This window comes from Camelus ferus, chromosome 17 (assembly GCF_009834535.1).
Source record: "Camelus ferus isolate YT-003-E chromosome 17, BCGSAC_Cfer_1.0, whole genome shotgun sequence".
Taxonomy (NCBI): Eukaryota; Metazoa; Chordata; class Mammalia; order Artiodactyla; family Camelidae; genus Camelus; species Camelus ferus.
The window spans coordinates 46,681,469-46,709,120 of record NC_045712.1 but is presented as its reverse complement, the minus strand read 5'-3'; the positions used below and the strand labels follow the sequence as shown (position 1 = coordinate 46,709,120).

The window sequence follows — 27,652 nt, the reverse complement described above, 5'->3', positions numbered from 1 at the left end:
CGGCCTATTGTACAGACAAATGGGGGGTTAACTGGAAATAAAAGAAGAAATAGGTTTCTAGTTAGAGGATGATATAGAATAGGGGACATTTTTGGAGAAGAATTGGTTGCAAGTTCCAACAATGCAACAGAGAAGAAAAGCTCCTTTTTAGTCTCCAGTGCTCCCCTTTCTGAGATCTTCCTGGTAACGAATTCTCCCTTTGATAGTTCTTGCTTTTGATAGTTGCTCCTAAATAAAAAATAAAAGGTTGGAGGTCAGATCATTCACTCATTTGATAAAAAATTAGTGAGTTTAGTATTGAAGCACAATTCACTTTGGTTTCTTTTTTTTTTAACTCTTTCCAAATTTGTTAGTGATTATTCAACTAGTTATATCTTTTCTTCCTCCAATTTTTTGTATTGAAAAATGCCAAACTCACAGAAAATTTGCAAAGATAATCAAACACACACCTAGGTTCACTTTCCCTTAGGTTCACCAATTAACTTTATTCCAAATATTCCAATTCTTGACTGGAATATTACTGTATCAGACTGGGTCATAAAAATTTTAAAGATGGAGGGAGGAGGGTATAGGTCAGTGGTAGAGCATGTGCTTAGCATTCATGAGGTCCTGGGTTCAATCCCCAGTACCTCTGTATAAATATATACATATATATATACACACACATATATATGTATATATAGATATATATATAATGACCCCCCTCCCAAAAAGTAAATAAAAGTTAAAAAATTAAAAAAGACAAAGCAAATGCCCCAGAGGAGTCCAAAATCCAGTCCCTGGTTTCCAAACAGCAAAAGCAGCTCTGGTAGTGGACTGCATCAGGGATTTCTGATTCAGCTGGTCTGTGGTGGAGCCCAAGGAACCGAATTAATAAGAAACTCAGCAGGTGACCCTGCTGTAAAGCCGGGCTTGAGACCACTGACATAGCAGAAGAGAGAACGAACAAAGGGAGAGGAGCAGTCTGAGCAGCTGAAGTAAAGACTGAAAATGTGCCGTAGGAACGGAGGATGGAGCAAGGCTGGAAGGTTCGGGTGGGGCGAATTAGTGGGCTCATGGAACTTTCTCAAAGGCCTGGTTCCAGAAACCCCTGCCTGTCCACTCTCGCAACCTCCTCCTGCAGTAAGTGTAATCACGGCTGTGTGCTGGGTCCTTAAATTCCCACAGCTCATTGCAAATTTCACGACGATTGAGCATGAGACTTTCTTCTTTGTTGAAAGGGGTTAATATGCTTCCCTGTTCATTTCACGGGTCGTGGTGTATGAATCAAAGGAAAGAAAACTTTTGAACATCCTTTATTATCTGGCAAGAGACTTATACACACAGAGTAATTATTATCCCCCTTAGTCAGTGCATTTTCATGTTCACAGCATCCACAGAGTCTGGGACTGCCTTCCCTACAGCAGCTCTCTCACTGAACGTGTGAAAAAAGCACAGAGTTCGTGCAAAGTTTGTATTCACCTGCCTTTGGATGGTGCTGGCAACTAAGAGTCATGCCATAAACTTTTTTTTTTTTTGCTTCTATGTTTGGATTTTTTTTTTTTTTTTTTTTTTTTGCTTCTTTGTGGGTTTTTTGTTTGTTCGTTTTGTGGGGAGGTACCGGGGATTGAACCCAGGACCTCATGCATGCCAAGTACATGCTCTACCACTGAGCTATACCCTCCCCCCACCATAAATTCTATTGACTAATTAATTGATAGGCTTTTCCCAATCACATTAATCTTCCCTGAGGATGAAATGGAGTTGTCTGACATATTTCTGGTCTTAAGACCATTTCCCCCACTGAATATATGATCTCACAATAACAAGGAGCTGTTGATTCTCTCTCCAAAGAGATACAAAACCACCCTGAGGGGCACAGGCTGAGATGAGGTGCCTGAAATCTCCTTCTCCACCTGTCGAGGGCTAGAGCTCCTTGTAAACCATTGATTTGCGCGTCCGATCATCTCCACCCGCTTTGGTTCCTAGTCCAAGTCCTTCCGTGCGAATAGAATCATCTGACCCGGTCCGGTTATTTTCTTGATCTGGGCAAGCTCTTCCTGGTGATGGTTACTGCTGTCTGTGTCTTGCCCCACAGCGTTTCAGAGTGAACCTGCCATCAAGAAGCCTGCGTGGGATCTCTAACTGCTTTGCTTGGCTTTCTTTGTTTCTCGTAAAGCGTCCTCAGAAGGGGGCACACACATGGGAAGCCTGCTGTGCGTGATTAAGAGATAATTGGGGTTGTCTCGGCACTTACTGCTGCTATACCATTAGCTTATTTGCAAGGGATGCCTAACTGTGGTTGGGATGAAGAAAGGATACGGTTTGAAGGATGAAATGTGTGAGAATCTGAAAGAGCACTTCACCGTGTTTCACTAAGATATGCTGCCTTCTAGCTTGATGTTTTAAAATGAAGCTTGACGCTTAAAACTGAAGCTGACTTGCTTGGGTTTCCAGGAGCCATAATCACGTATTTTGTCCTACTGTGTACAGCCTGGAAGATTCTTTTTATACCATAACTTTCCTCCCTCCGAGGTGTGTAATGTAATCTTTGGGCAACTGGCTATGATTAAGTGCCTTCTAGGACAGTGAATAATGATTCTCAATGAATTTTGGAGCAAGCCTATTCAATTTCATTAACATTAGCGAGATGAAGAAATTGTCTGGTATTACCCTGGTGTGACTTTTCACTGTTCTACTATGTGATGAATGCTAGTGAGTTATTTATGGGAAAAGTTCCTAAAGCAATATGCTGAAAACATTATTCCTCTCACTGAATGGTGGGTGGATAATAAGTCAAAGAATAAAGGTCACAATTGGGGAAGTTGCTTAGTTAAATTATGCACCTAATTCTTGTTTGATGGTTATTTTCTCCACTGAATTCTCTGCCATTTATTATGTTTGGATTGGGCTCCTTCCAAAAAGGTTTATAAAGGTCTCCAGCCAGTTCTAAATGTTAAGACCAGGCTGTGCATGTAAGTAAATACCCGCCACGTGCATTTGGTGAGACTGCGCTGCTGTCAAAGGAACCGTGCAGAGGTCTTGCAACCACTCCTCCTAGGCTCTTGACGTGAGTCAAAAAAATGTGAAAAACTGACAAGCTATCTGAGAAGAAACTCCATTTGCATGGAACACAGTTGTATAAACTTATCCCCTAATGGGATTCATCTGAGAAAGACATTGTATTCTTTTAGCTTCTAGAAATGTCTAAGAGGGAGCTAACCACACTTACCTTTGAATTAAAAACAAAAAAAGGTAGAGCTATATTTGTTCTTTTGCAATAATGATACCTTTGACTATGTATGGTATTGGCTACCCGAAGTGGCATAATCTTAGAGTTGTCACTATTATCAAATATTTATCAGGTCCTCCTTCATCACGTGCATAGACTGTAGAGATTTATAGAGTTGATAAGTAACAGCTAGTGTTCTCAGTCGTTTGCAGTCTAAAGACAGGGGTGATTGAGAAGAACATAAAAGACACTAGTCTCTCTTTTTTTAATTGAAGTACAGTCAGTTACAATGTGTCAATTTCTGGTGTCCAGCAGAATGTCCCAGTCATATATATATATACATACATATATTTGTTTTCATATTCTTTTTCATTATAGGTTACTACAAGATATTGAGTATCATTTCCTGTGCTGTACAGTAAGACCTTGTTTTTTTATCTATTTTATATACAGTAGTTAGTATCTGCAAATCTCGAACTCCCAATTTATCCCTTCCCACCCGTTTACCCCCCATAACCATAAGTTTGTTTTCTACGTCCCCGAGAAAGACACTGTTCTCTTGAAGCTAGGAACGGCCTGATCTGTCCTGTAGTTCTCACCTCTCACTGTCCTTTTGGAGTCTCCTAATGGTGTTCTCCCAAAAGCCAGTCCCCGAGACAAGAATTGGCGTACATGTAGCTTATTTGGGAGACGGTCACAGGAAGCACAGAGAGAGTAGGGAAGTAAGACAGGAAAGGGAGGAATACAACGAAGGGTGTGCTGATTAGCAGGTTGCTGCCGAGGGCAGCAGGGTCTCAGTCCTACTGGGTCCATGATCGGCTGCCTAGAGCGCATCTCAGAATTGTCTCTTCTCCCAAAAGATGAAGAAATGTGGCTCTTTATCCTCTAACTCCTGTCCCTACATGGTTGAGGGTTGCTCCTGAGGCATGCGTCTCAAGCACGTGGGCATCCTCTTCACCCTGGCAGAGAGATGCAGGAGAGGGGAAACTGCTTTGCAAAAAAAGGCATTCTCTGCAGAAGCAGCAGGTGACATCTGTTGGGGGCCAGGGGGAGGTGAGGGGGCATTTAGAGCATCTGCTACATCTCCTTTTTCCACTTGGGTAAAAGTCCTTGCCCAAATCCATCATCAGAATACCTAGGTTTCAAAACAATTTGACCACTATTTAAAGGCACCATGTACTTCTCTTATACTAAAAATTAAGTAGTGTCTACTTTGGTCTTGAATCCTGATTTTGAATAGCCTAGAAATTAGCAGCCATATTTGGATCATTGGCATTTTTTCTCACTGGCATTTTTTTTCCAATACAGCGATGGGTACCTAAGAAAAGAAATTGCCATCTTATATAAGAAGACAATTATCTCAAAAGAATCCAAGTGAAATCTGTGCTAACCAAAATAGTAGATACTTCAATGTCACCAGGCAATTGCGTATTATATTTCTGAGGTTATATCCATGCCAAAAAATGTTTCAATCAAACTCTATTTTAAAGGACTGACTTCAATAAAATCTATTTTTGAAGATGGTCTTCACATTTGAAGATTCCCCCCATTTGTAAAAGGTTGTGTGGGTGACCTCAAGGTACAGGGCATTTTCAGAGGGCAGAGACAAGTTGGCACTGGGGCAAAACCAGCAAACAGGCACAGCGTCACACACTTCTGGAAACGAGGCAGGGCAAACCCGTACAAAGTACATAAGTACAAGCCAAGATTGTGGTCTTTTACAGACACCTGAAAGACTGTTACAGAACGGCCATCATTCAAAAGTCCACAAATGATACATGCTGGAGTGGGTGTGGCAAAAAGGGAACCCTCCTCCACTGCTGATGGGAATGCAGTTTCATGTAGCCATTGTGGAAAACAGTGCAGAGATTCCTCAAAAAACTAAAATTAGGCTTAGCATATGACCCAGCAATCCCCACTCCTGGGCATATATCCAGAGGAAACCTTAAGTTAAAAAGACACCTGACCCCAGTGTGTATAGCAGCACTATTTACAATAGCCAAGACATGGAAACAACCTAAATGTCCATCGACAGATGACAGGATAAAGAAGTTGTGGTATATTTATACAGTGGAATACTACTCAGCAATAAAAAATAATGAAATAATGCCATTTGCAGCAACATGGATGGAGCTGGAGACTGTCATTCTAAGTGAAGTAAGCCAGAAAGAGAAAGAAAAACGCCATGTGATACCACTTATATGTGGAATCTGAAAAAAAAAAAAAGATAAATGAACTTATTTGCAAAACAGAAACAGACTCACAGACATAGAAAACAAACTTATGGTTACCAGGGAAGTAAGGTGTGAAGAGGGTGTGAAGGGATAAAGTGGGAGTTTGAAATTTGCAGATACTGACTAATATATATAAAATACATAAACAAGTTTATACTGTATAGCACAGGGAAATATATTCAATATATTGTAGCTTATGGTGAAAAGAATATGAAAATGAATATATGTATATTCATGTATGACTGAAGCACTGTGCTGTACACCAGAAATTGACACAACATTGTAAACTGACTATACCTCAATTTAAATAAGAGAAATTGGAAAAAAGAAAAAGAAAAGAAAGGAAGACCATTAAGAGTCAGGACATGTGAAAGAGGCAGAAGGGAAAATGGGCAAATCGGGACAATGCTGGGCTTTTTTTTTTCTTTTTAATTTTTTTATTGAAGTACCATTGATTTACAGTGTTATGTTAGCAAAGTGATACATACATACTCAGATATATATATATATTTTTTTCAGATTCTTTTTCATTAAATGCTGTTTTAACACATAGGCTTCCATGCTGAAATGGAGAAATTTGAGGAGCGTTAGAGAGGTGGATTCTTGTATGTATGTATATGCAAGACTGGGACATTGTGCTAAACACCAGAAATTGACACACTGTAACTGATGGTACTTCAGTTTTCTTAAAAAGTGGATTCCTTATAAAAGTGTGGGCAGGACTAGGGAAACCACAATGGATAGCGTAGTATTGGGACAGCAGGGAGGAGGTGCAGAGACTGAAGGGGCAGAGAGTAAGGGAAGTTACAGAGATCAGAGAGGAGAGGGCCCCCTGGCAGGAGCAGTGTCAGGATGCCAGGGAAAAAAACACCCCGACCTCCCTGCCTATGCTCGCCGCTGGACCCCAACTAGAAGCTGGAGGGCAGGGACCCCGTGGATGTCACTTCAGCCAGCCACCAGGAGCAGAGGGCAGGTAGAGAGAGGGTCTGGAATACAAGGGGCGATATGTGCCACCAGTGGGTGAGAGGACCTTGCTTCATTCATATCCAAGCTAGACAAGAGAGGTCCCCAGCCCTGGCGTGGCCTGAACTGTCCTAACACCGATTTGAGAGGAAGGTAGTAGAAGTTTGCCGTCTCATTAGGAGTAAGGTGTTCCCACAACATCGGGCGCGAGGGAGAGGATCCTCAGTCACCACGGTGGCAGAGACTCGAAAACGTCCGGATCCCGTTTATAATCCTAAAGAGGATGTGTAGCTCCCAGAGTCGCATTGATTTGTGACAGACTCACAGAGGAGAGTCCCCCTGGTCATAAATTAGCAGCATCCCCGTCTTCCCACCCTGCACACCTGGACTTTGCAGAATTCGACCTTGTGCTTCTGAAGCTTTAGGGGTCTCCACGGTGCTCCCAGGTATGATTGCACCCGGGCGGGTAGCCGGCGCCTGTCACGCCCTCGGGGAAACGAATGATGCTCTGAATGTGGCTCTGCCGCAGGTTAAACCCTTTTTTTAAAGACGTGTAAGTGAAGGGCACCTAGAGTTCTCGCGCTTCTGGAACCTGGCCTCAGGGCCGCATCAGCGCCGGTGGGGGGAAGGTGGGCGGGGGTGGCCTCGGGCGGGCTCTCTCGTCCGTGTGATCCGTAGCAACCGTCCTGGCCGTGGCCTCGGAGAGTCCTGCGCGCTCGCGCAGGTGATGCGAGGCCTCGGAGAGCCGGTGAAACCAGGCCTGTGACGGCAATTTCCCTTGCTTGAGAGCAACTCTCCGTGAGATCAGAAACTGAGCACTCCTTTCTCCTCCGCCATATGGTGCTGCGGTATCATTTAAATTCAAAAAGCCCAATTTCAGAGCCTGAGGATTGCAGTTGGTAGACACTTCTAATCACTTTGCGGATGTAAGTAGGTACAGAGACGCATAATAATTTAAGTGCAAGCTATGCTTTCAGAATCTGACAGGAAAACCTCCAAATCTAATGCTTTGTATCTTTTGCTTCAAAGGAGAGACCCGGGCCGGGGGTGGGGGTGGGGGAAGATGCCAAGAGGACAGGCTGGGCAAATTGATACAAATAGCAAAGTTACTTAAAATAAAAATAAAGCTGAACTGCTGACCAACTGTTTGGAATCTCTTAAAATGAGATCTATTATGGTAGGGTTCGGGGATCAAAAGAAAGAAAACCGTGAAGCTCTAATTCCCACAGATACGGTTAACGTTAATAAAAATCATAACCAAGAAAGAGGAGGTGGTTGTGCAGCCAAGCAATCTGACGGAGTTTTCACTGAAGAGCAGAATTCCAAGAAGCATTTGCTACAGATAAATAAATATACCGAGAATAGGTAGAGCTGAGAATTCCAGCTTATGAGTTTTAGTAGAGATTTACAAGCCAACATATTTTTAAATCTTTAATCAAATCCCAAAAGGCAGGTTCTAAGAGACACGAACAGTTCCCTCTCCTTTAGACTGAAAGGAAATAGAGCATGGAGATACATTATTTGGCCATTAGGAGATCCGAGGGAAAGCTCAGTTGCCATTCTGAGCAACTGAGAGGGGAATGGAGAACTTGAGAGGACAAAAGAATAGAGATGATCTCATATGCTCTTTGGGAGAATCCTTCTTTCTGTACCAATCAAACATTTTTCAGTTTAAAAAAAAAAAAGAAGAATGAGAAGGAAGGGAGGGAGGAAGGAAGGAAGGGAGGAAGGAAGGTTGGTTATCAGCTTAAGTAGCAGGGGTAGTTTGGCTTCAGGTGCAGCTTGATCCAGAGGTTCAATGTCACCATTGGGACAAGATTGATTTATTTTCATCTTTCAATGCTGCTCCTTCAGGACAGGCTCTGTTCTCAGTCAGGCTCTCCTTTGGTGGGGAGAAAAGCAGAGAAAGCACGTTGTCCTCCCATAGCTGTCCTCTCTTTATGCCCTTGTAATGAAACCTCTAACCTGCAGCTGGGCACACAGCCTCCCGAGATAATTTCCATGCCTCTATTGCAGTTAAGCATAGTAGTGTGACTTAAGTTCTGGCCAATGAGATACAAGTAGAAGTGTCATAAGCAATTTCCAGAAAGTGTCCTTGGAGGATCCCTCTTCAGCCCCTCCTCCTGCCTACAGCCTGGAAGCTCAGGCAGCCGTCTGGGACCATCAGTAAAGCCATGTTATCAAGGACGACAGAGCAAGAGACAAAGAAACCACTCTCGGACGACCTTGGAGCCACCACACAGCCCTGACTTGCTTACCTCGGACTTCAATCATGTAGGAAAAAAATGCATTTCTATGTTGTTTAAATGATTGTAAATTTGAGGTCTCTGTCTCTTAGCAAAACCTAATATTAAGAAACACACATAGAATGCATGCCAGGGTTCCAGGGATATAAATCCCATGAGGCACCTCATAGCGTAGGATGCCTGTCTCTTCCTCAAATGCCCTCAGAGGCATTGCCTCTCAGTATCTGGGTGGCTCTGATTGGGTCACAAGCCAATCCCTGAGCCAGGGACTGTGATCCAGGGCTCTGACAGGTTTAGCAGCTGGAGCTGGGGGTGCAGTTCTCTCCACCTGAATCACACACCCTGAGAGTCAGCGAGGTTTCCCGGAGGGGAACCCATAAATGCTCACAACACTACCCAAGGCAGAATTTTCCCCGTAATGTTCTGATTTCTACCAAAGATGTTATCATTCTTCTAGGCTCACAACCTTTGGCACCTAACCCATGACTCCTTGATGTGGTCTCTTGTGCTGGCAATGTCTCTTCTCCACAGTCTCTCAGGAAACGAAAACAAAGGGACAGATACAAGAGACACGTGACTCTTCAATAGTGTAATGTTTGCAGGGAGGGTAAACAGGATGGATGTGCCCACAATTTTCTGAGAAAAATATTTTAATAACTTAAAAACGTAACAGTTAAAAGTATGCAAATCAATCAAAGAGCAACTCAGTAGTCTTCAAAAGTGTCAAGGATGCAAAGGCCAAGAGGACCGAGTGACTGTCACAGATTAGAGGAGAGTGCGGGGACATGAACACTGCGGAGGACAGGGTCCAGGTGGACAGTCATAGTCCCCAACCCCTGGTGGTCATGCCCTGTGTAACCCCCTCCGCAGACTGTTTTTAAGCAACAGAACCTGCAATGGCCATGGGCTGTCATTTCTGTGATTATGTGATGTTATATAAGACTCTGTGTTGCCAGCAGACCCGCTCAAGACACGGTTCAAGTAAGTTGCCACTCAGGAAACCCATCCACAGGCTGAGAGTCGTCTCCAGCCTCCAGCCGGCAAGAAGCCAGGGCCCTCAATCCCACAGTCTCAAAGGAATGAATTCTGCCAACACCTGAGTGAGCTTGGAAGCAGATTCTTCCCCACTGAGCCTCCAAGTGAGACTGCAGCCCACTGACACCTGGACCGCAGACTCATGAGACCCTGAGCAGAGGATCCAGGGAAGCTGAGCCAGAACTTCTGACCCACAGAACCCAAAGACAGAGAAAACAGACTTCATTTTTATAGGCTATTGTTTGGAAAGTAAAGAGCTCAACCTGGAACTACCAGCATAAGAAAAACAAGGGGGCCCAATGTGAAAGGAAGAAAGAAAAAGGAAGAGAAGGAAGGAAGAAAAAGAAAGAAAGAAAAAGAAAAGAAAGAGAAGGAAGAGAAGGAAGGAAGGAAGGAAGGAAGGAAGGGAGAAAGGGTTCATATTTATAGGCTATTGGCTATTGTCTGGAAAGTAAATAGCTCAACCTGGACCCAAACAAAACTAGAATAAGTAAACGTGCCATTGACTTGGTGAAAATGTACTATAACTGGTTGAGAGGGGCATAAATATTCATTGACTACAGTCCTTACATTTATCCTGGTCTGTAGAGTCAAAAGCCTCTTAAACTTACTGAGCCCTCTCAGGGCTGTTTCTTGCTGCCTACCCTGAGCATTATGAATTCCCCTGTAAATCTTAAAGTCAACAATATTGGGTCAGTGTCTACGGTCTAATCTCTGCTTATAGGCTCTGCCTTTCAGATGCTTATTTACTTCTCTGAAATTATAAAACCTTCTTTTCAAGCAGAGAAGGAACAAGGCATTCCCTAGTACTAACGCAGAGGCACAAAACCATAATTATGTGTAGAGTATGAAATAAATCTCTTTTATTTAACAGACATAAAGATGAATAGAAGAAAATAGAGGAGAACTACATTAAGGCTCTTATACTCATAGAAATTACTATTAACTGTTCATTACTTTTGTTAAATCATGTACATGGAAGGAGATTTGAATGTCTTATTTCAAAATTAACTTACTTTTTAAAAGTAAATTTTAAAGCGCATTCAGAGGCGGAAGTGTTTTTCTTATCTCCATGGCAGAGTGAGCTGGCAAACACATGGGCTTCAGGAGAGCTCTCGATTTAGAGAAGAAAACTTGAATTCAAACAGAAATGCATTTACTTTGAAGGTGAATGCTCCAGAGTTGTTGATACACCTGAACGAGATTTCCTCCTCACAGAGGTTTGGATGAGTTCTCAAGGTTGAAATGAAAGCGGGTTGGGTGCATCCGGGAGATGCTGGCAGCTGGAAGATAGCTGCCCTGGCAGGTGGGGCAAACTCCTGGTAGGTGGTTTTCAGTCTCACACCCCTGGTGGAGTGAGTGAAGAGGAAGTTGTGCTCGTGCATCCCGTGCAGAGCCGCTGAGAACTCACAATCCCCACAGAGACTCTCTGGAAAAGAAGGAATAAAAGTTCAAGCAGTCCTGGGCTTTTCAAGAATGTTCTCCAGCCCCAGGAGCCAAGGAGAGATTGAACATATTTCTTGTGTGTGTATATGTGTGAAATGAGAGTAAGTTAAATAAAATCTAAACTTTTTTCTTTTTTAAAAATTATTTTTATAATTGAAGTACAGTCAGTTACAATGTGTCAGTTGCTGACACACAGCACAGTGTCCCAGTCATGCATACACATACATATTAAAATCTAAGTGTTTAGTCTAGTTTTACTTTTTTATAAGGGGGGAGGTAATTAGGTTTATTTATTTACTTATTTAAATGGAGGTACTGGGGACTGAACCCAGGACCTCGTGGCATGCTAACCACATGCTCTGAGCTATACCCTCCCCACCCAGTTTTACTTCCTGATTCATGAATATCCAAAACCCTGTCTAAATACATCATACTGTGTATAGGATACACAAGGAGGGATTATCAAGATTGAATTTCATGTGTGGCTTGCGAACATCTGGCTGCTTTACATTCTGTTCTTTGCACCCACACTCCCTTGCGTCTGCCACTGCAGACCCCGCAGCTCGACCATTTGCAACTGACCGTGACCTTTGAGTTGTTTTTCCAATAGTGGTTCGAGGTTTGCACTGTTATTCCCTTTCCTGTGGTTGCCTTTGTGACCCAGGGCACACGTTTGCAAAATCTCTGGCTGAAGTTAGACCCTACAGCTGGGAAACAGTTTTTCTCAGTGAAAAGCTAAGTGGCTCGATGATAATAAGCACGAGATTTATTGAGCCCTCACCGTCTTAAGCGCTGTCCTCATGCTTTGCTTCAATGAACTCATTTAATCCTGACAACCCTATTACGTAGACTTTATTATTAATACCAGTATTATTCTCTTTAACAGATGCACAAAACTGATACACAGAGAGGTTGAATAATTCACCCCAGGGCACGCAGCATGTAAAAAGAGCCAAGATACAAACTCAGGAAGTCTGGTTCTAAGACCCATGCTCTCTATCTCTACACTGCTACCACCTCTGTGTTTTTTCTACATTTACTATAAGGGAATCCTTTAACAGCTGATACTTTAGTGGGGAGGGTATAGCTCAGTGGTAGAGCACGTGCTTAGCATGCATGGGGTCCTGGGTTCAATCCCCAGTGCCTCCATTTAAAAAATTTAAATAAAATAAATAAATAAACTTAATTACACCCCCCGTCCAAAGAAAGAAAAGAATTAAAAAGGAAAAAAAAATTAGAAATGACAACTGTTACTTTAAAACAATGAAATAAAAGATTGCAAGACAAATGTTCTCGCCAGACCCAGAAGGAATTAGGGTCTAATGGGCAGACTACCTATTTTATAGACAGGAAGGTCTCGGATTGTCTACGTAGCTGTGATGTTTGCCGCTCACTAGATAACCAAGTATTCCCCTGCACGTCCTAGGCCCCCTGGTAATAGTGAAAGCCATGTGACTAGTTCTGACACTGGATGTGAGTGGAAGGGATGCAGGCTACTTCTGGATTGAAAACTTAAATTCTTCAGTTCAGTGTGTGACCATCCAGGTCTCTGTTCGTCTCCATGGTGATGGGGAAAGCCATTTGGTCCAGATGCTGCAGCTAAACAGTGGTAAAGCCCCAGTCAGCCAGGTCTGTGAGTAATCATATGGAGAAGAGCTCCTCACAAGCCCACTGGGATGTGAACCATGAGTGAGAATAAACCTCAGTTGTGGGGGTGGGGTGGGGTGGGGTAGGGTATAGCATAGCTCAGTGATAGAGCACATGCTTAGCATGCACAAGGTCCTGGGTTCAATCCCCAGTACCTCCACTGAAAAAAAAATTTTTTTAAACCTTAATTGTGTTAAGCCACTGGAGTTAGGACTAATTTGTTTCTGATATTATCTGACTGATCCAGTCCACAAGGTTTACCAGGTTTTCTAAGTGTTCGGCTTCTCTGAGCCTCGTTTCCTTATTTTTAAAATACGAACACTAATGCTTTCTTGGCAGAGTTGACGTGAGAAGTAGATGAGGGTTCTTGGTATGCTTGGCAAGTAGGAGATGTTCAATAATAAGTAGCTATTGTAATTGTTCAGTGTCGCGCTGCATAAAAGTGACGGAAAAGCTCAAGTGATGTAGTGTATAAAGAACGTGATGGATGGAGGTGTGGCCACGATGGTGGAGGAGGGGAGCCCCTGAGCCGATCTCCTCGCGTGGACATGCCAAATTACAGCTATCTACAGAGCAACTGTCTACAAGAATGACCTGAAGGCTAGCAGAAAGGATTTTCCACAACTGAAGATAAAAAGAAGGAACCACAAGGAGATGTGTAGGAAGGGCCGAGATGTAGTCTAGTCAAGACCCACATCCCCAGGTGGGTGGCCCACAGACAGCCGGACAATCACAGCTGCAGAGGTCCTCCCCAACGAGCAAGGGGTCTGAGCCCCAGCTTGGGCTCCCCAGCCCAGGGTCCTGCACCAGGAAGATGACCCCCCAGAAAGTCAGGCTTTGAGTACCAGAAGGCTTGCATAGGGAGGGCTGGAGGGCTAGGGGGAAAGACTCTACTCTTTTTTTTTTAATTGAAGTATAATCAGTTTACAGTGTTGTGTCAATTTCTGGTGTACAGCATCATATTTCAGTCATACATATACATATACATATATATTCCTTTTCATATTCTTTTTTATTATAAGTTAAAAGATATTGAATAGAGTTGCCTGTGCTATAGAGTATAAACTTGTTGTTTATCTATTTTTTATATATATATATATAAAATATATATATATTGGTTAGTATCTGCAAATCTCAAAATCCCAAGTTACCCTTTCCCACCAGCTTCCTCCCTGGTACTGTAAGTTTGTTTTCTATATCTATGAATCTATTTCTGTTTTGTAAATAAGTTTATTTGTCTTTCTTTTTTTTTAGATTCCACATATAAGTGATATTACGTGGTATTTTTCTTTCTCTTTCTGGCTTACTTCACTTAGAATGATGATCTCTAGGTCCATCCATGTTGCTGTAAATGGCATTATTTTATTCTTTTTTATGGCCAAGTAGTATTCCATTGAATAAATATACTACAACTTCTTTATCCAGTCATCTGATGATGGATTTTTAGGTTGTTTCCATGTCTTGGCTATTGTAAATAGTGCTGCTGTGAACATTAGGGTGCATGTATCTTTTTAAATTAGAATTCCCTCTGGATATACGCCCAGGAATGGGACTGCTGGATCACAGGGAAAATATTTTTAGTTTTTTGAGGAATCTCCATACTGTTTTCCAGACTCTACTTTTAAAGGTTGCAGACAAAATCTCACATGCTCTGAGTCCCAGCACAGAGGCAATAATTTGAATGGAGCTGGGTCAGACCTATTTGCTGATCTTGAAGAGCCTCCCAGAGAGGCCGAAGGCAACTGGGACTCCCTCTGGGGACACAGATGCTGGTGGTAGCCATTTGGGGGAGCTCATTATTCCACGAGGACACTGGTGCTGGCAAGCACCATTTTTGGATTCCTCCCTGTAGCCTATTAGCACCAGACACTTACAAGCCCACCAGCAGGCTGGCACCAACCCTGGGCCTCCCTGCCCCAGCAGCAAGCTACCCTAGGACCCAGACATACCCACAGAGGGCTGGCAGCCACTACACAAGGCAGGCAGGGCCTGGCAGCCAACTGGGTTAGGGACCAGCCCCACCTACCAGTGCACTCATAGTAGTCAGCCCCGCACAACAATTTTTCCAAATGACAAGTTTACAACCAGAATAAATTTTTTTTTCTCGTTTAGACAAAGCCTTGCATATAAGGCAAGCAAACATTCTTCACAGGAGACATATATTATGCTTAAGAAATACAGAACTTTTTAATTAGTACTGTGTTTCCTTATCTTAAAGGAATGCATACAGCTTACTGAAATTTATTCTCACTTTTGGTTCATAAATTTGTTGCATGGAATTATTTAAAGTACAGTTTACAAACTATATTCTAATAACCGGATAGAGTGGATTATAGATTGGATTCTTGTTTTCAATGTGTCACTCTCCTGTGATAGGATTACACACCCATGTTCTTTGCTGTGAGACTTTGCAATGATTCCCAGGCTAGTTGGGGTGGTATGTGTATACAGCCCCACCCGACTGATGTTGGACTTGGCCATAGGACTTATTTTAGTTACTGAAATATTAGCAGGAGTTACACTAGCAGTGGATGTAAATGTATTTGCATGGTTTGGCTTGGTTCTTGAGCTTTTGCCATTTGCCCTGAACAGAGCAGATCCGAACAGCAGCTGGGTCCAAGGAAGCTGAAGAGACCATGGAGGAGATATCAACCCTCCCCATACCTGAAGCTAAGCCCACCTGATCCTCAGCTGAGCCCAGTGAGAGCACAGAATATTCACAGGCCCAAGAGTGAAAATAAATGCCTGTAATGGTAAGTCATGGAGCTGTTTGTTATACAGCCTTGTTGTCTGTAGCTGACTAGTACAACCCCAAATGATTATTTAAAAGTAATGCTCAAAATAACATGTTTTACTTCAAGTGTTAGGGTGTTCAATATTATTTCTGGTCATCTGTATTATCTGGGGAATCTAAAACATATTATATAATAAAAATGTATTACCTTTGTAACACAACACTGAGTGTGGTAAATTGGAAGGCATTCTAAAGACACCAGAAATCATTGGAATTGGGTTCCAGTGCTGGCTTGGCCATTAAGAAGTTATGTGTCTTTCACAAGTCACTTAGCCTTCCTGGACCTCCTGGGTCATCTATAAAATGAGGCCTGAACTAGATTCTCTGCAACCAGAAATGTTCTAGTTGTGGCCTGCAAATTCATTCAAAGTACCTATACAAAAATTAAATGTAATATTTTTGTTATACACTGATAGATTTTAGAATACAGGTAAAGTAAGAAATTAAAGCATGAGAATTTCTGGTTACTTTCAATGTTCCTGTGTTTCTTAAATAAATGGGATATATGTGTTAGCAAGTTGCTTAGATTTAGTCTGGTCAACTCTTATAAGCTTAAGATCCTGTAATTTCAAAATTTTTTGCAAATACGCTAGAGCGGGGAAAGTCACTTAAAGAAAAATGTATTGATCACCCAGGTTGTGCTCAACTCTGGATTCCATAACAGAAACCCACAAACTTGGTTGTTAAAACAACAGCAATTTATCTTCTCACAGTTCTGGAGACTGGAAATCTAAGATCAGGGTGATAGGTTGGTTTCTGGTGAGATGTCTCGCCATGGGTGGCAGAAGGCTGCTTTCTCTGTGTGTCCTCATGTGGCCTTCCCTCTGAGCACAAAGGAGAGAGAGAGAGAGAGAGAGAGACATTTCTAATGTCTCTTCCTCTTTTTATAAGGACACTAGTTCATATTGGATTAGGGCCCCACCTTTATGACCTCATTTAACTTTAATTACCTCCTTAAAGGTCCTATTTCCAAATACACATTGGGGGATTAGGGCTTCAACATATGAATTTGGGGGGCGAGGGACAAAATTCAATCCATACCGACATATATAGTGGAACGAAAATTTAGTAGAAAGAGCACAGATTCTACATTTAAACATGCAAGGTTGAGGATTAGAACCTGCTACCTTCTGGAGTGTCTCTAAGTTGTTTTCCACAGCAGGATGTCTAAGGGGCAATAAAACCCAAGGAAATCTTTTGTTTTCCACCATGCTCCGTCTTTCTACAAGGAGAAAAAATCCTTGGCTTTAACGGCGGTGAACCGCTATTACTTTGCCAAAGGTGTCAAGTCACCCGTCTTGGAGCACTGGGGCCATTTCTTCAGGCTAAGTTCTGACAGGCAAGGTCCACACTGTATAAGATACAACAGCACTTCGGCCCCATCCAATTCCTGCATGCTCACTTGGGTCAAAGGTGTTTCTTCAAAATTCCATGTACACACTCAGGTTATCCATAACAGACCGCATTCCTGGCCCTCCCACATGGACCAAAGATGGAGCCCTGGACCTTCTCAGCATCTTGGCAAACAGGCAGTGTCACTGTGTTGGGAACAAAACTGCTGAACATCAGTCTCACGATGACATTCTTCTACCAATGCCTTCACCTTTAGCATCACACCTCTCTGCACTCAGGTCTTTTTTTTTTTTTTTTTTTTTTTTTTTTCCTAGCTGTATCCTTGGGCTTCTTCCCTTTCCTTGACCTCTCACTCCCTTACCCATTTCTCCTGAGGGCAGTTCCTTAGTAAATCATCCAAAAGTTCATCTCAGGGACTGCGTCCGGGGAAACTGACCTAAGACAGGTGTGCAAAGGTTTCATGAGAAGCAGAAGAATGTTCAAGAAAGGGGCAGTAAGCAGAAGCCCCAAAGCAAGAGGAGCCTTTGAGAACCAGAGCAGTGAGTGAGTTGGAGGGGGAAGTCAGGAAAGGCAGTCACAATGGGAACCAAGACAGAACAGTGGCGTCAGCATATGCGTAGCAGAGGGCAGTATAGGTCGCTGCTGACCACAAGGAAGAGGACAGGTCATGCTATCGGCTTAGCAGAGTTTCATTGAGACACCAGGATTGCTGTGCATCCCCAAAAAAACTTATTGTTTTCTGTGAGGTCTGGCCATGCAGCTGCAGAGATGTCTTCCTGTCTCTCTTTTATTCCTCTGTGCATCCTTGAATCCCATTACCCAGTAACCCAAATATATCTCTGCCCTTTGAAAACTGAAAGAGCCTAGGAAACCCACATGGTCAGAAGCAAAATTAACACCCCAGTCGTAAATGCATTTACAACACAGTAAATGTTAAGAATATTTTTACAATTAATATGTCCCTTCAGCTCCTTTTAATTTTGTTTTTTATTATCAAAATTGTAATGTAGTTTTCAATTTTATAACTTTCAGCTAATGTGCCTTCCATTCTTCATTATGTCGCTAATTTAATAACCAACAAAAATCTCTTCTAATTCCTTAGTAAATGAGTTTGTTTTATGTAGTTATTAAGTGCAATACATTTCTTCAGCATAATATTTATTATACCTGACTTTAAAATTAAATATTTGAGATTGTGAATGGTTTATAATAAAAAATAAGTGGGGAAATTTTTAAAAAATGAATATATCAATTCTGAGACTCAATGTATATTAAATTCTCCCGTGAAGCAAGAGAAAGTCCCTATTTCAAGTTTCCTATTTTCCTGACACGAGTGGAGTGAAATAATAGCATCTTCATATTTTATAGACTTCTTTGAACTTCACTCTGACATCTTTTATGTAAGAATATAATTTAATAAATTCTTTTACAAACTTAAGGCAGTTATTGATTCTGTGATCACATGGATTAATATACCCCCCAAACCCTCCGATGTACAGGATAGGTGATAGCATTCATTACATTGGATGACGTGATTGTAACTGAAATACACAGAAAGAACATATTATTTACTAAAGTAACCTATTCACTCGTCTGCTCCTAAGGCTCTCAGGTAGAGGTGGACAGTTTAGTTACATATCAGAAAGGCACAAGCCTTCATGACGTTCAAACAAAGTGAAATCACCACCTTTCTATAAAGGGAGGCATTTGCGATTAGTTACTTTATCTTCAGAAAATTTCTACCTGAATTTCTCAACGCACCATAAAAACCCCTTTACTTCAGAGGTACTTTTAGGAAGTACGCGATCTAGAATTGATCATCTAGGCGATATGCTAAATTGAACAGTGGAAGAGTTTTGGTTTTCGTTGGAACAGATTCGCATGAATTCAATATAGATGACCTCGTTTTCTGAGCAACCAGTAAATAAAACTCTGCATGTTAATGGTTTCCATAATCCTGGAACATACGACTCCAGTAATTATGCTTAAAGATCCAAAATCAGTGATGGCAGTTCTGCCTCATTGAGGATGTGAAAAGATTGTCTTAAATATAAAATCAAGCCTTACTCATAAAGGAAAGGAAAATTAAAACTACCAGTTTGTACCTCACTTATTGGCAAAAAGCCAACTGTTTTCTTAACACGTGCTGTTGATGAACCTTGGGAAACTGGTCTCTCACACATTGTGAGGATGCAAATGATACAAGCCCATATGAAGGACAGTTGATCTATTGAAATTACAAATATACCAAACTTCACTTCCGGTAATTTCTCCAACCACCATACCGGCACTTGGGAAAAATTATTTCTTTTTTAAGTCGATTCATTTCATCCTTGTAGTAGCCCAAGACTGGAAACAGCTCAAATGTCCATCAGTGGGTTATTGATTAAATTAATACGGTACATCCATCCTGTGGACTATCATGCAGCCATAAAAGTGAGTGAAAATTTCCTCTATGAGCTGTTGTGAAAAGATCTTGAAGATAAATATTCAGAAAAAAAATGAAGATTGACAGAAGTATGCAGAGCATGTAAAATGGGTGGAAAAATAAGAAAACGTGTTGATATGTGTTTGCATTTTCATAAAGAATGTTGAAAGGATACAAAAGGAAATAAAAGTGATTACCTACAGGAAGGAGAAGAGGGAAGGAATTTGGCTTCAGGACAAATGGAGGCAGAGTCTACACGTGACTGTATTACCTCTGTACAGCATTAAACAATAAAAGTAATAATAATAAATCAAGCACTGAAGTTTGCCTCATTTCAGGGATAAGGAATACTCTAGTTGAGGAGCTGGCAAACTACAGCCTGCAGACCAAACCTAACACCTGTTTTGACAAATGAGGTTTTATTGGAGCACAGCCACTTCACTGGTTTTTGTCATAGTGTTTCTCACTCTCTTAGCCAAGGCATTTGGTCCGGAACTGGCACACGATCTAAGTCAGGCTAATCAGACCTGCTAAAACACAATTTCAGGATTTGTGAAAGTTAAAGTTTTCAAAGTCTGCTTCCCTGGTCCTGACCTTCAGGCAGCAGCTTTCCTGAAGACCAGACATGTCTAAGGAAGTGAAGCTGGAACCCCGGAGCTATACAAAGTCTATGTGATCTCGCGGGAGGGTAGTGTGTTCTTGTCCGTGACCTAAGAGAAAGTCGGTTAAAGTAATTTCTGGCAAAACTTTTGTTTTCCTTAAAAAATGGCAACATATCGTGATTGACACTTCCCCTTCTCCTGACATTCTGCTGCAGATGCTGATATGATGTCTGGAGCTTCAGCTGCTATCTTACAATAGTGAGGCAAACTGTCAAAAGAATGAAAACCAGCACACTAAGGGAACTGAATGTTTATTACTGGGTTCAAGTGGTATAACGTAGTGTGTTGGTTTTGTCCTCTCTGGTCTTCCAACATTCATATTAAATCTTTTATTCCTGAAGCCTGGAAGACCAGAGGGAACAAAGATCAGGAAAGCTGCTGCCTGAAGGTCAGGACCAGGGAAGCAGACTTTGAAAACTTTAATCGAAAGGACTGAAGCAGGTAGTTCTCAAAAGCTCCCTTCTGCTCTCACCAGCATACTCTTCATGCTGCTGTCAAGTATTTTTTTCCATCAACCAAGTCTGATCATTTTATTGTTGTTCAAAATGCTTTAGTGGCTCCCAGCTGCTTAAAAGTTAACATCTAAACTCTTTAACCAGGCAGACGAATCCTTGATAATATGGTTCTTATCTCCCTTTCAGCCTTGTCTTTCCAACGCACCCTCGTTGATACTGAACTTTGTGTATTACTTCCAAGGACTTCCTTGTTCCCATTTGGAATCCTCATCCCTCTTCCTGGTGTGTCTGGTGAATTCCCACTCACCCCTCAAGTTTCCGTTTCAGCTCAAACCCTCCCTCCCCTTGGAAGCCCGGAGGTACACCTGGGCCCACTGTCTGATTTGCTCCCAGTGTCCCATCTCTATCTGCTTACCATACTCCACTGCTGTGTTTCATTGTTTAACTCCTCAGAGATCTGAACTCAGGAAGCACTTGGTAAGCAACTAGCAGGATCAAGAAGTTAAGTACGGAGAGGCAAAATAGCACACTCAAGCTTCACGCACAAACTGGAAACCCTTTTTCTACATTGGTGGGCTGGAAACAGAGAATTAACCAGGTTGTGGTTTATTTTTATGGGTTCCTTAGTGGTGCCTCTGTAATGCGTGCCTCACAGAAGTAACCTCTGAAATCGCAGATGTTGGCACAGGGAGACTGAGAGGATCTCGTACTAGTCCCTTCTCCAATGTGCCTTCCACATTGCATGCCGGTAAGCGTTTCAAAAGACACAGCTGAGCGTCTCTCTCACTCCATCTCACTCACACCACATCCTGCTTAAAATCCTTTATGCCTCCATATTAGACTCTGGTTAAAACAAAACAAAAACCACCTCTTAACACGGCCTCACTATCTGGCCATTTCTTCAACTCCTATCCTACGTTGTCCCGCTGCTGTTACTGGTTCTTTTCTGGGTTCCTGGTGCTTGCCTCCCCAGCCCCACTGCAGGGCCTCTGCATGTGCTTCTCTACCTGGATAATTCTTTCCATTCTTCTTCTCCTGGTCCATTCATCCTCACCCCCGGTTCTCAGCCCTAGTGCTGCTTCCTGAGGGCAGCATTCTCATCCTGCAGAGATCAGATCTCCTGTGTCTCTCTTCCACAGTGTTGGTCACCTCCCAGTTTTGGTACCTAGTAATGTGATGGGTTAGTCAATGTCCATCTCCCTGGGGCTGGAGCCACATCCCTCATATTCCCTACTGCATCCCATGGTCCACATGGTGCTTGGCATAATGGAGGAGCTCAATAAACACCTACTGGATGAGTCCCTGAGTGGGAGAGTGGAGACCAAGAAAAACAGGTTTTCCTGCTGCTTTCACCCTACTCTTCACTTGCATATGTTCCTTAACAATTCTTGTAAGTACTTCCAGATATACGGTCTTATTTTATATTAACAATTGACATGAAGAGTAGAAAGGGCAACCCAGGCAGGTGACTTGTGCAATGTTACATGGCTAATAAGCAAGTGTGGGGCTAGAACCAAGCTTTGTCACTTTTCAGACCAGGATTCTGGCCATTAAACCACCAAAAAGGAAGCAAAAGAAGATAATGTACAACTTATTACTAGGGAGCGTCTACACAAAAGACAATAAAATAGAAATATCCAAATAAATTAAAATTAAAATGTACAATAAATTCTCTTTCAGGCTGGCAGAACTTGGGTTCATGGAACACAGGCACAAATACTCCTGAGTCCTGGCATTTCAGCACATAAGGCCTGGGCTATGAGAAAGAGCATGTCACCTTTCTGGTATAACAGAGCTCAGTTAATATTCTATCATAATTCTCATTAAAATTTAGATGTTCAAGAAATGTTGGCTATTAAATCGTTAGTGGGAAGGTCTATTTTTGGAAACCGTTTCATCCTTTCCTTAATGAGACTATTTATTTATTTTTGTAAGGAAACGAAGAAAAAAAAAGGTAATTGGTAATTACTTAGCTGGTTGAGTAGCTGGATCCAGTTTCGAAAAGCAACCTCAAACTAAGTATACTTGTTCATTTATCTGACATTTTGAAAAGAAATTTAAGCACAATTTCTGAACGTGTTTACATTTTGGAAATGTGTTAAATTTTTAAGTGACTTAAGAAAATAATTGGATGCCTTTACAATATGAGGGGAATACATGCTTTTACGTTCAGATGTCATTTACCTAGTAACATGGACAATTAATTTACACGAAAAGTTAATTAAATATTTACCGAGTGTTGATTACACTGACAGCTCCGTGCCCCTCCTGGGGCTTATACCAGAGCAATGGAGTCCCTTTTATTTAAACTCGTTTTGCCTTGAGCTTAGTCTACCAGGTAGCACTTTCTTTCCGGGGCCAGGGGCGTCGGGGAAGGGGGAGGAAGGTATAAAAATACAACCTAAACGTGTAAAAAACTTGTGTACAGGGATCTGCAGTCTGCTATCACTGAAGAGAGAATTGGGTAACCGCTGAAACTCCACAGAAAGTTAAATAGTTTCACTTGTGTGTTGGAATGTATGCAACCGTTAACGAGTTCCTGCACGTGCCCACATCTCCAGCGAACAAACGTGATCTCTGCAATCAGGAAAGTATAAGAAGTGAAAAAAGCGACAGCCGCACTTCGCTGGCTCCCACTAGGTCTTTCCCGAGCTAAGGGCTTGTTTGCCGCTCCTCCGCGAGTTTTCAGCGCCGGCAACCTCGTCCTCGCTCGCGTCCTCGGAGGCAGGACGCCGGGTGCAGCCCGCGGGGCGGATCGTGGCGGCGCCGCGGGCGGCTCACTCGCTGCGCCGGGTGCGCGGCGCCCCGGGCGGCCAGCCCCGCCCGCTGGACCCACGCGTCGAGCACTAACTAGGGCAGCGCGCCTGCGCGCCCCGTCACGTGGCGGGCGCTCCGCGCAAAACGGGTTAAAAGTCACGACCGTGGAGAGCCGCGAGCGCCCGGCCGGTCAGCGCGGCGCTCTCCGCTTTTCCGGGACCGACCCTGATGGAGGCCGCCCCGCTATTCCTGACCTCTCCGCCCGGCTCAGCTCCTGCAAAGCTCAGAGCCGCCCGGCACCCCTACCCGGCCGCCAACACAGGCGCGCGAAACCGCGTCTTTCAACTGACAATGAAGCCGTAGCCGCGCAGCACGGCAGCTCCGGGCGAATGCGCGCGAGGCCGGGAGGGGGAGGGGAGAACGGTTGGGCCAAGCCCCGCCCCAGCTCGCGCCCCTATTGGCCGGCACCGCGGTTCTGGGCACGCCCCCTAACGGACCTGTCGCATTGTGACAGGCGGAAGGGCCAGTTCCTGTTGGGTCGGGGGCGGAGTCAGGGGTAGCCTGCGCTCCGCCCGGGCTCCAGGGGGCTCCTCCTCCCGCTCCTCACGGCGGGGCGGGCGGCGGGTGTGAGGGGAATGTCATTGCTGCTCCGAGCCGTGGTGCCGCCTCCGTCTGCTCCTCTTTCTCTGGCGCCCTCGTCCCGTCGGCTCTCGCCGCTGCCGCAGCTGCACCGGGGATACGGATGGCTAGAGGGGCGCAGGGGCCATCCGAGTTGAGAGAGCCGCGGTCGCGGCCGCTGCTGAGGCGGAGACTCCCCGCCGCCGCCTCCACCCCCTGTCCCCCGGCCTCGCGGCGCTGAGGGCGGGCGCGCGCGGCGCTCTTGCCTCCTCCTCCTCTTTCTTCCTCCTCCTCCTCCTCCTCCTCCTCCGGGTCCCCGCCCAGCACCCCTCGCACCAGGCGGCGGCGGCGGCGGCGCGGAGCGAGACCCGCCGCCGGGGCACAACATGGCGGAGCCCTCGGCCCCGGAGAGCAAGCACAAGTCGTCCCTGAACTCGTCCCCGTGGAGCGGCCTCATGGCCCTGGGGAACAGCCGGCACGGCCACCACGGGCCCGGGGCCCAGTGCGCGCACAAGGCGGCGGGCGGCGTGGCGCCTCCGAAGCCGGCCCCCGCGGGGCTGTCCGGGGGGCTGTCGCAGCCGGCCGGCTGGCAGTCGCTGCTCTCCTTCACCATCCTCTTCCTGGCCTGGCTCGCCGGCTTTAGCTCGCGCCTCTTCGCCGTCATCCGCTTCGAAAGCATCATCCACGAGTTCGACCCGTGGTGAGTGCCCGCCGCCCCTCCCCCGCCGCGGCCCGCGGCCCCGGGCCGGCGCCTCCCCCGCCGCTCCGCCCGCACCGGCCGCGCCCCCCGCCGGTGGGCGAAGTTCCCCGGAGCGGCCGGGGCGCGGCGTCGGGGGCCCGAGCGGGACCTTGACCCTGGCCCGGCGAGCCTGACGACTCCCGGGAGGGCGGACGGAGCCCTCGCGGCCGGCTCGTCTCGCGGAGTCGGGACCGGCCACGCCGGGCGCCAGACGGCGGACTCCCCGCCTCCCCGCCCGCCGGCTCTCGCCTTTCATCTTGGCGGGCGCGTTTCTGGCCGGTTGGGACGGGATCGCGCTGGGGTTGCCCCGTTGCAGTGGAGGGGAGTCCAGATGTGCGGGAGCCGTGTGTGCTCAGCCTCGCAGTTTCACGCGTTTATCATTTCTCGGCTCTCGGACGGGAAGGGAAAAAGCCAGTGAGTGAGGTGTAGGAAGAAAGGAAATAATATCACTGAAAGTGACCTGAAAGCTAGGGGTTGTTGTTTATTTAACGTTAGAGATTTTCAGAGTGGCTTTTTTCGAGGCCCGTAAGAGCACTCAGTACCTCACTGGTCCGCAATTATCTTGGATTGCTTTTTAGAGCAAGATCAGTACTCTGTTAGCCAAACTGTCACCCTCAGTGCGCTCTGCACAATATCCGAAAGCATTGCTTTAGTTCTTTTATTGGTCTCTGCAGGAAGGTTTGTGGATGAGAACAAGCAATACCATAGTGACGAGGAGCCCCAGATTATAATACAGAAGTTGCACGTGGTATCAGGGACTGACCTGGATGTTTTAGGAAATTACCCCCACGAAGAGTACTAGTTAATTGAGACACTAGACTGGTCTGTGAATTATTTAGATAGGAAGACCGCTTTAATTTTTATTCCCCCGGCTTGCGCAACCTGAGTTAAGTATTTTTGGTTTTAACCCAAGTCTGTGCTTTTTAAACTTAATTCATCTTGACCTACCTGCCTTGAGTTAATCTTCCTCCTTTATAATTAGACCCAACTAAACTTGAGGGTATTTGTTTTATCGTTTGAAATGCAGAGAGAAAATGTTCTTAAGAGTTACTAAATATGTGGATAATAAATATCTGGGGGAGTGAGTTACCTGTATATGAAAATACCAGTTGAAGTTGTGTTATGGATAGAAAAATTGGTCGTCTCTTGAACACCAGAGGGTCACACTCTTGGAGAATCCAGTGTAGGTAGACAGTTAACTGTAACATTCTTCTATGAAATGTTTTAATTCCATTTTAGATGTTTGATTTTTTTCAAAAATAACTTTTTGTGTTACTTGGAATTAAGAAAATAAAGTATTGTGAAGCCTTATGAACTAGATAGAGTATGCTTTGTCTTAGCTTTGAAACACATAAGCAAATTAAATAAAAATGAAATTGGAACCAGAAAACGAAAACTGCTAGCTTTTTACTGAACAACGCGAAAAGAGAAAGTTCTGTTTTTTCAGATTACAACAGCAGAAGTGCATGGTTGTCCAAACATTACGGGTAACAAAAATTGTGAATAATATTTCCGGAGAAGGCTGGATAATGTTCAGTAGTAACATTAAGGCTGAAATTAAGAATTGCAGAAAAATTCACGATGGAATGAGATGACTGATATTTTCCCCTTATTTTGAAGGAAGTTTAGATATCTGCATCAAGTCAGCCAAAGATTATTACTGAATTTGAAGATTATAGATTTACCTAGTTGCTTCACAGTGGGTTTTTTTATATGACAAAGAATTAAAAGTTGATTTCTTCTCTAGTTTCAAGAATATGCTTGAAGACATAACCCTTTTTTATTCACATGAAAATTTGTTTTTTCTATGTATAAAAACATTTCAGAAACATCCTTTAATCGAATACATAACTTTGAATTTTAATTCAGATACACTAGTCTAAAGGTATATAAACCTTTTTAGTCTTAAAGACTTAATATAGTTGTTCTCCTTACTGATAGTTTTAATATTTATGTTTTATTATACTCTGGGTTAAGTGTTTATGTTCATAATGTTAGATAATTCTGATTAGTAGTAAATAGCCTTGTATAATAAAGGAATTATCCTTATCCCTTATTGTGAATGGAGATTTGGCAATATAAATCTAATGTCTAAGTATAATTCTGGTTCTTAATGAGAGAATTTTCAGTCCAAAAAAAAAATCCTTTGCTCACTTACGTTTTTCTTTTCATATCTTTTGAAGATCTCAGGTAGTTAGGCATCTTATTCTTACAATCCATTCTTGTTGAAAAAATTTTAGAAGGGGGTTAAGTGTAGATTGCCTGTCATTACCTTGGATTTTAAAAGTGGTTTTCGTACTAACACTTTGATCCTACAAACAGTCTAGTGTTACAACATCTTGAGAGTCTCTCAGATCACTGTTTTAACCTATGGTGGTGATATGAACCTTTCATATTATTTAAATGTTCCTGTCAGGTTCTGTATCCACAAACCAATTTATTCTGGCCTTTTCTTCATATCTCTTACAGGCTTCACTTCTGAAGTCTTTTAGAGGAAAGTTTATTTTCTCTATGAGTTATTTCTATAAACGTTAACAGTACTAATGTAAGATTCTAGCCAGCTGCCAAAGGTGACTCATTGTCACAAAGTTATACTTGTTTTTTAACTTTGTCACTCAAGTGATTCTATAAACCTTACCGCTTGTTATAAGGGGTGGTGTATGATGCTGAATAATATTTATTGAATTTTAAAGTACACTGCAGTTTTTTAGAACTTAGTGTTTTTGGTAATGATCTCACCACTTTAGTAATTTCCTCCCTTATCAGTTGAGTGAATCAGACAAGAGGAACACAGTTTGAGAATATGTTGTCTGTACTTGGCAAACATTTGGTTGACCAACTAGTTTAACAGCACCTAATTTTATTGTCTTTTTATCTGGAGCAGAGTGTAGTTTCTACTTATTTTTGTTGTAACTGTTACTACTTTTATATTAACCAGGTGCTTTTTCCATAATCATCTTGTTAAATTGTGGTAGCTTTTCCCACGGAGGCAGGCAGGAGGAGTTGCCCGTTTCCCTGCGTGCACAGGTGTAGTGGATTCCGCCTGGAGTGGGTCCTGGAAGAA

General features: G+C 43.5%; 1 protein-coding gene and 1 long non-coding RNA gene across 2 annotated transcripts in view; both read left to right on the top strand.

Annotated features, from left to right (window-relative positions):
• LOC116657286 overlaps nucleotides 1–15,924 on the top strand; it is a 237,966-nt gene extending 222,042 nt beyond the window's left edge. The window contains exon 3 of the long non-coding RNA XR_004312415.1: nucleotides 15,375–15,924. This is a non-coding gene — a long non-coding RNA (uncharacterized LOC116657286). The remainder of the gene's footprint in view (nucleotides 1–15,374) is intronic.
• Nucleotides 15,925–23,459: 7,535 nt separating this feature from the next.
• The window catches only part of STT3B (STT3 oligosaccharyltransferase complex catalytic subunit B), an 82,770-nt gene continuing 78,577 nt past the window's right edge, over nucleotides 23,460–27,652 (top strand). The window contains exon 1 of the mRNA XM_032459363.1: nucleotides 23,460–24,549. Coding sequence (XP_032315254.1) covers nucleotides 24,236–24,549 — 314 coding nt within the window. The 5' untranslated portion in view covers nucleotides 23,460–24,235. The remainder of the gene's footprint in view (nucleotides 24,550–27,652) is intronic.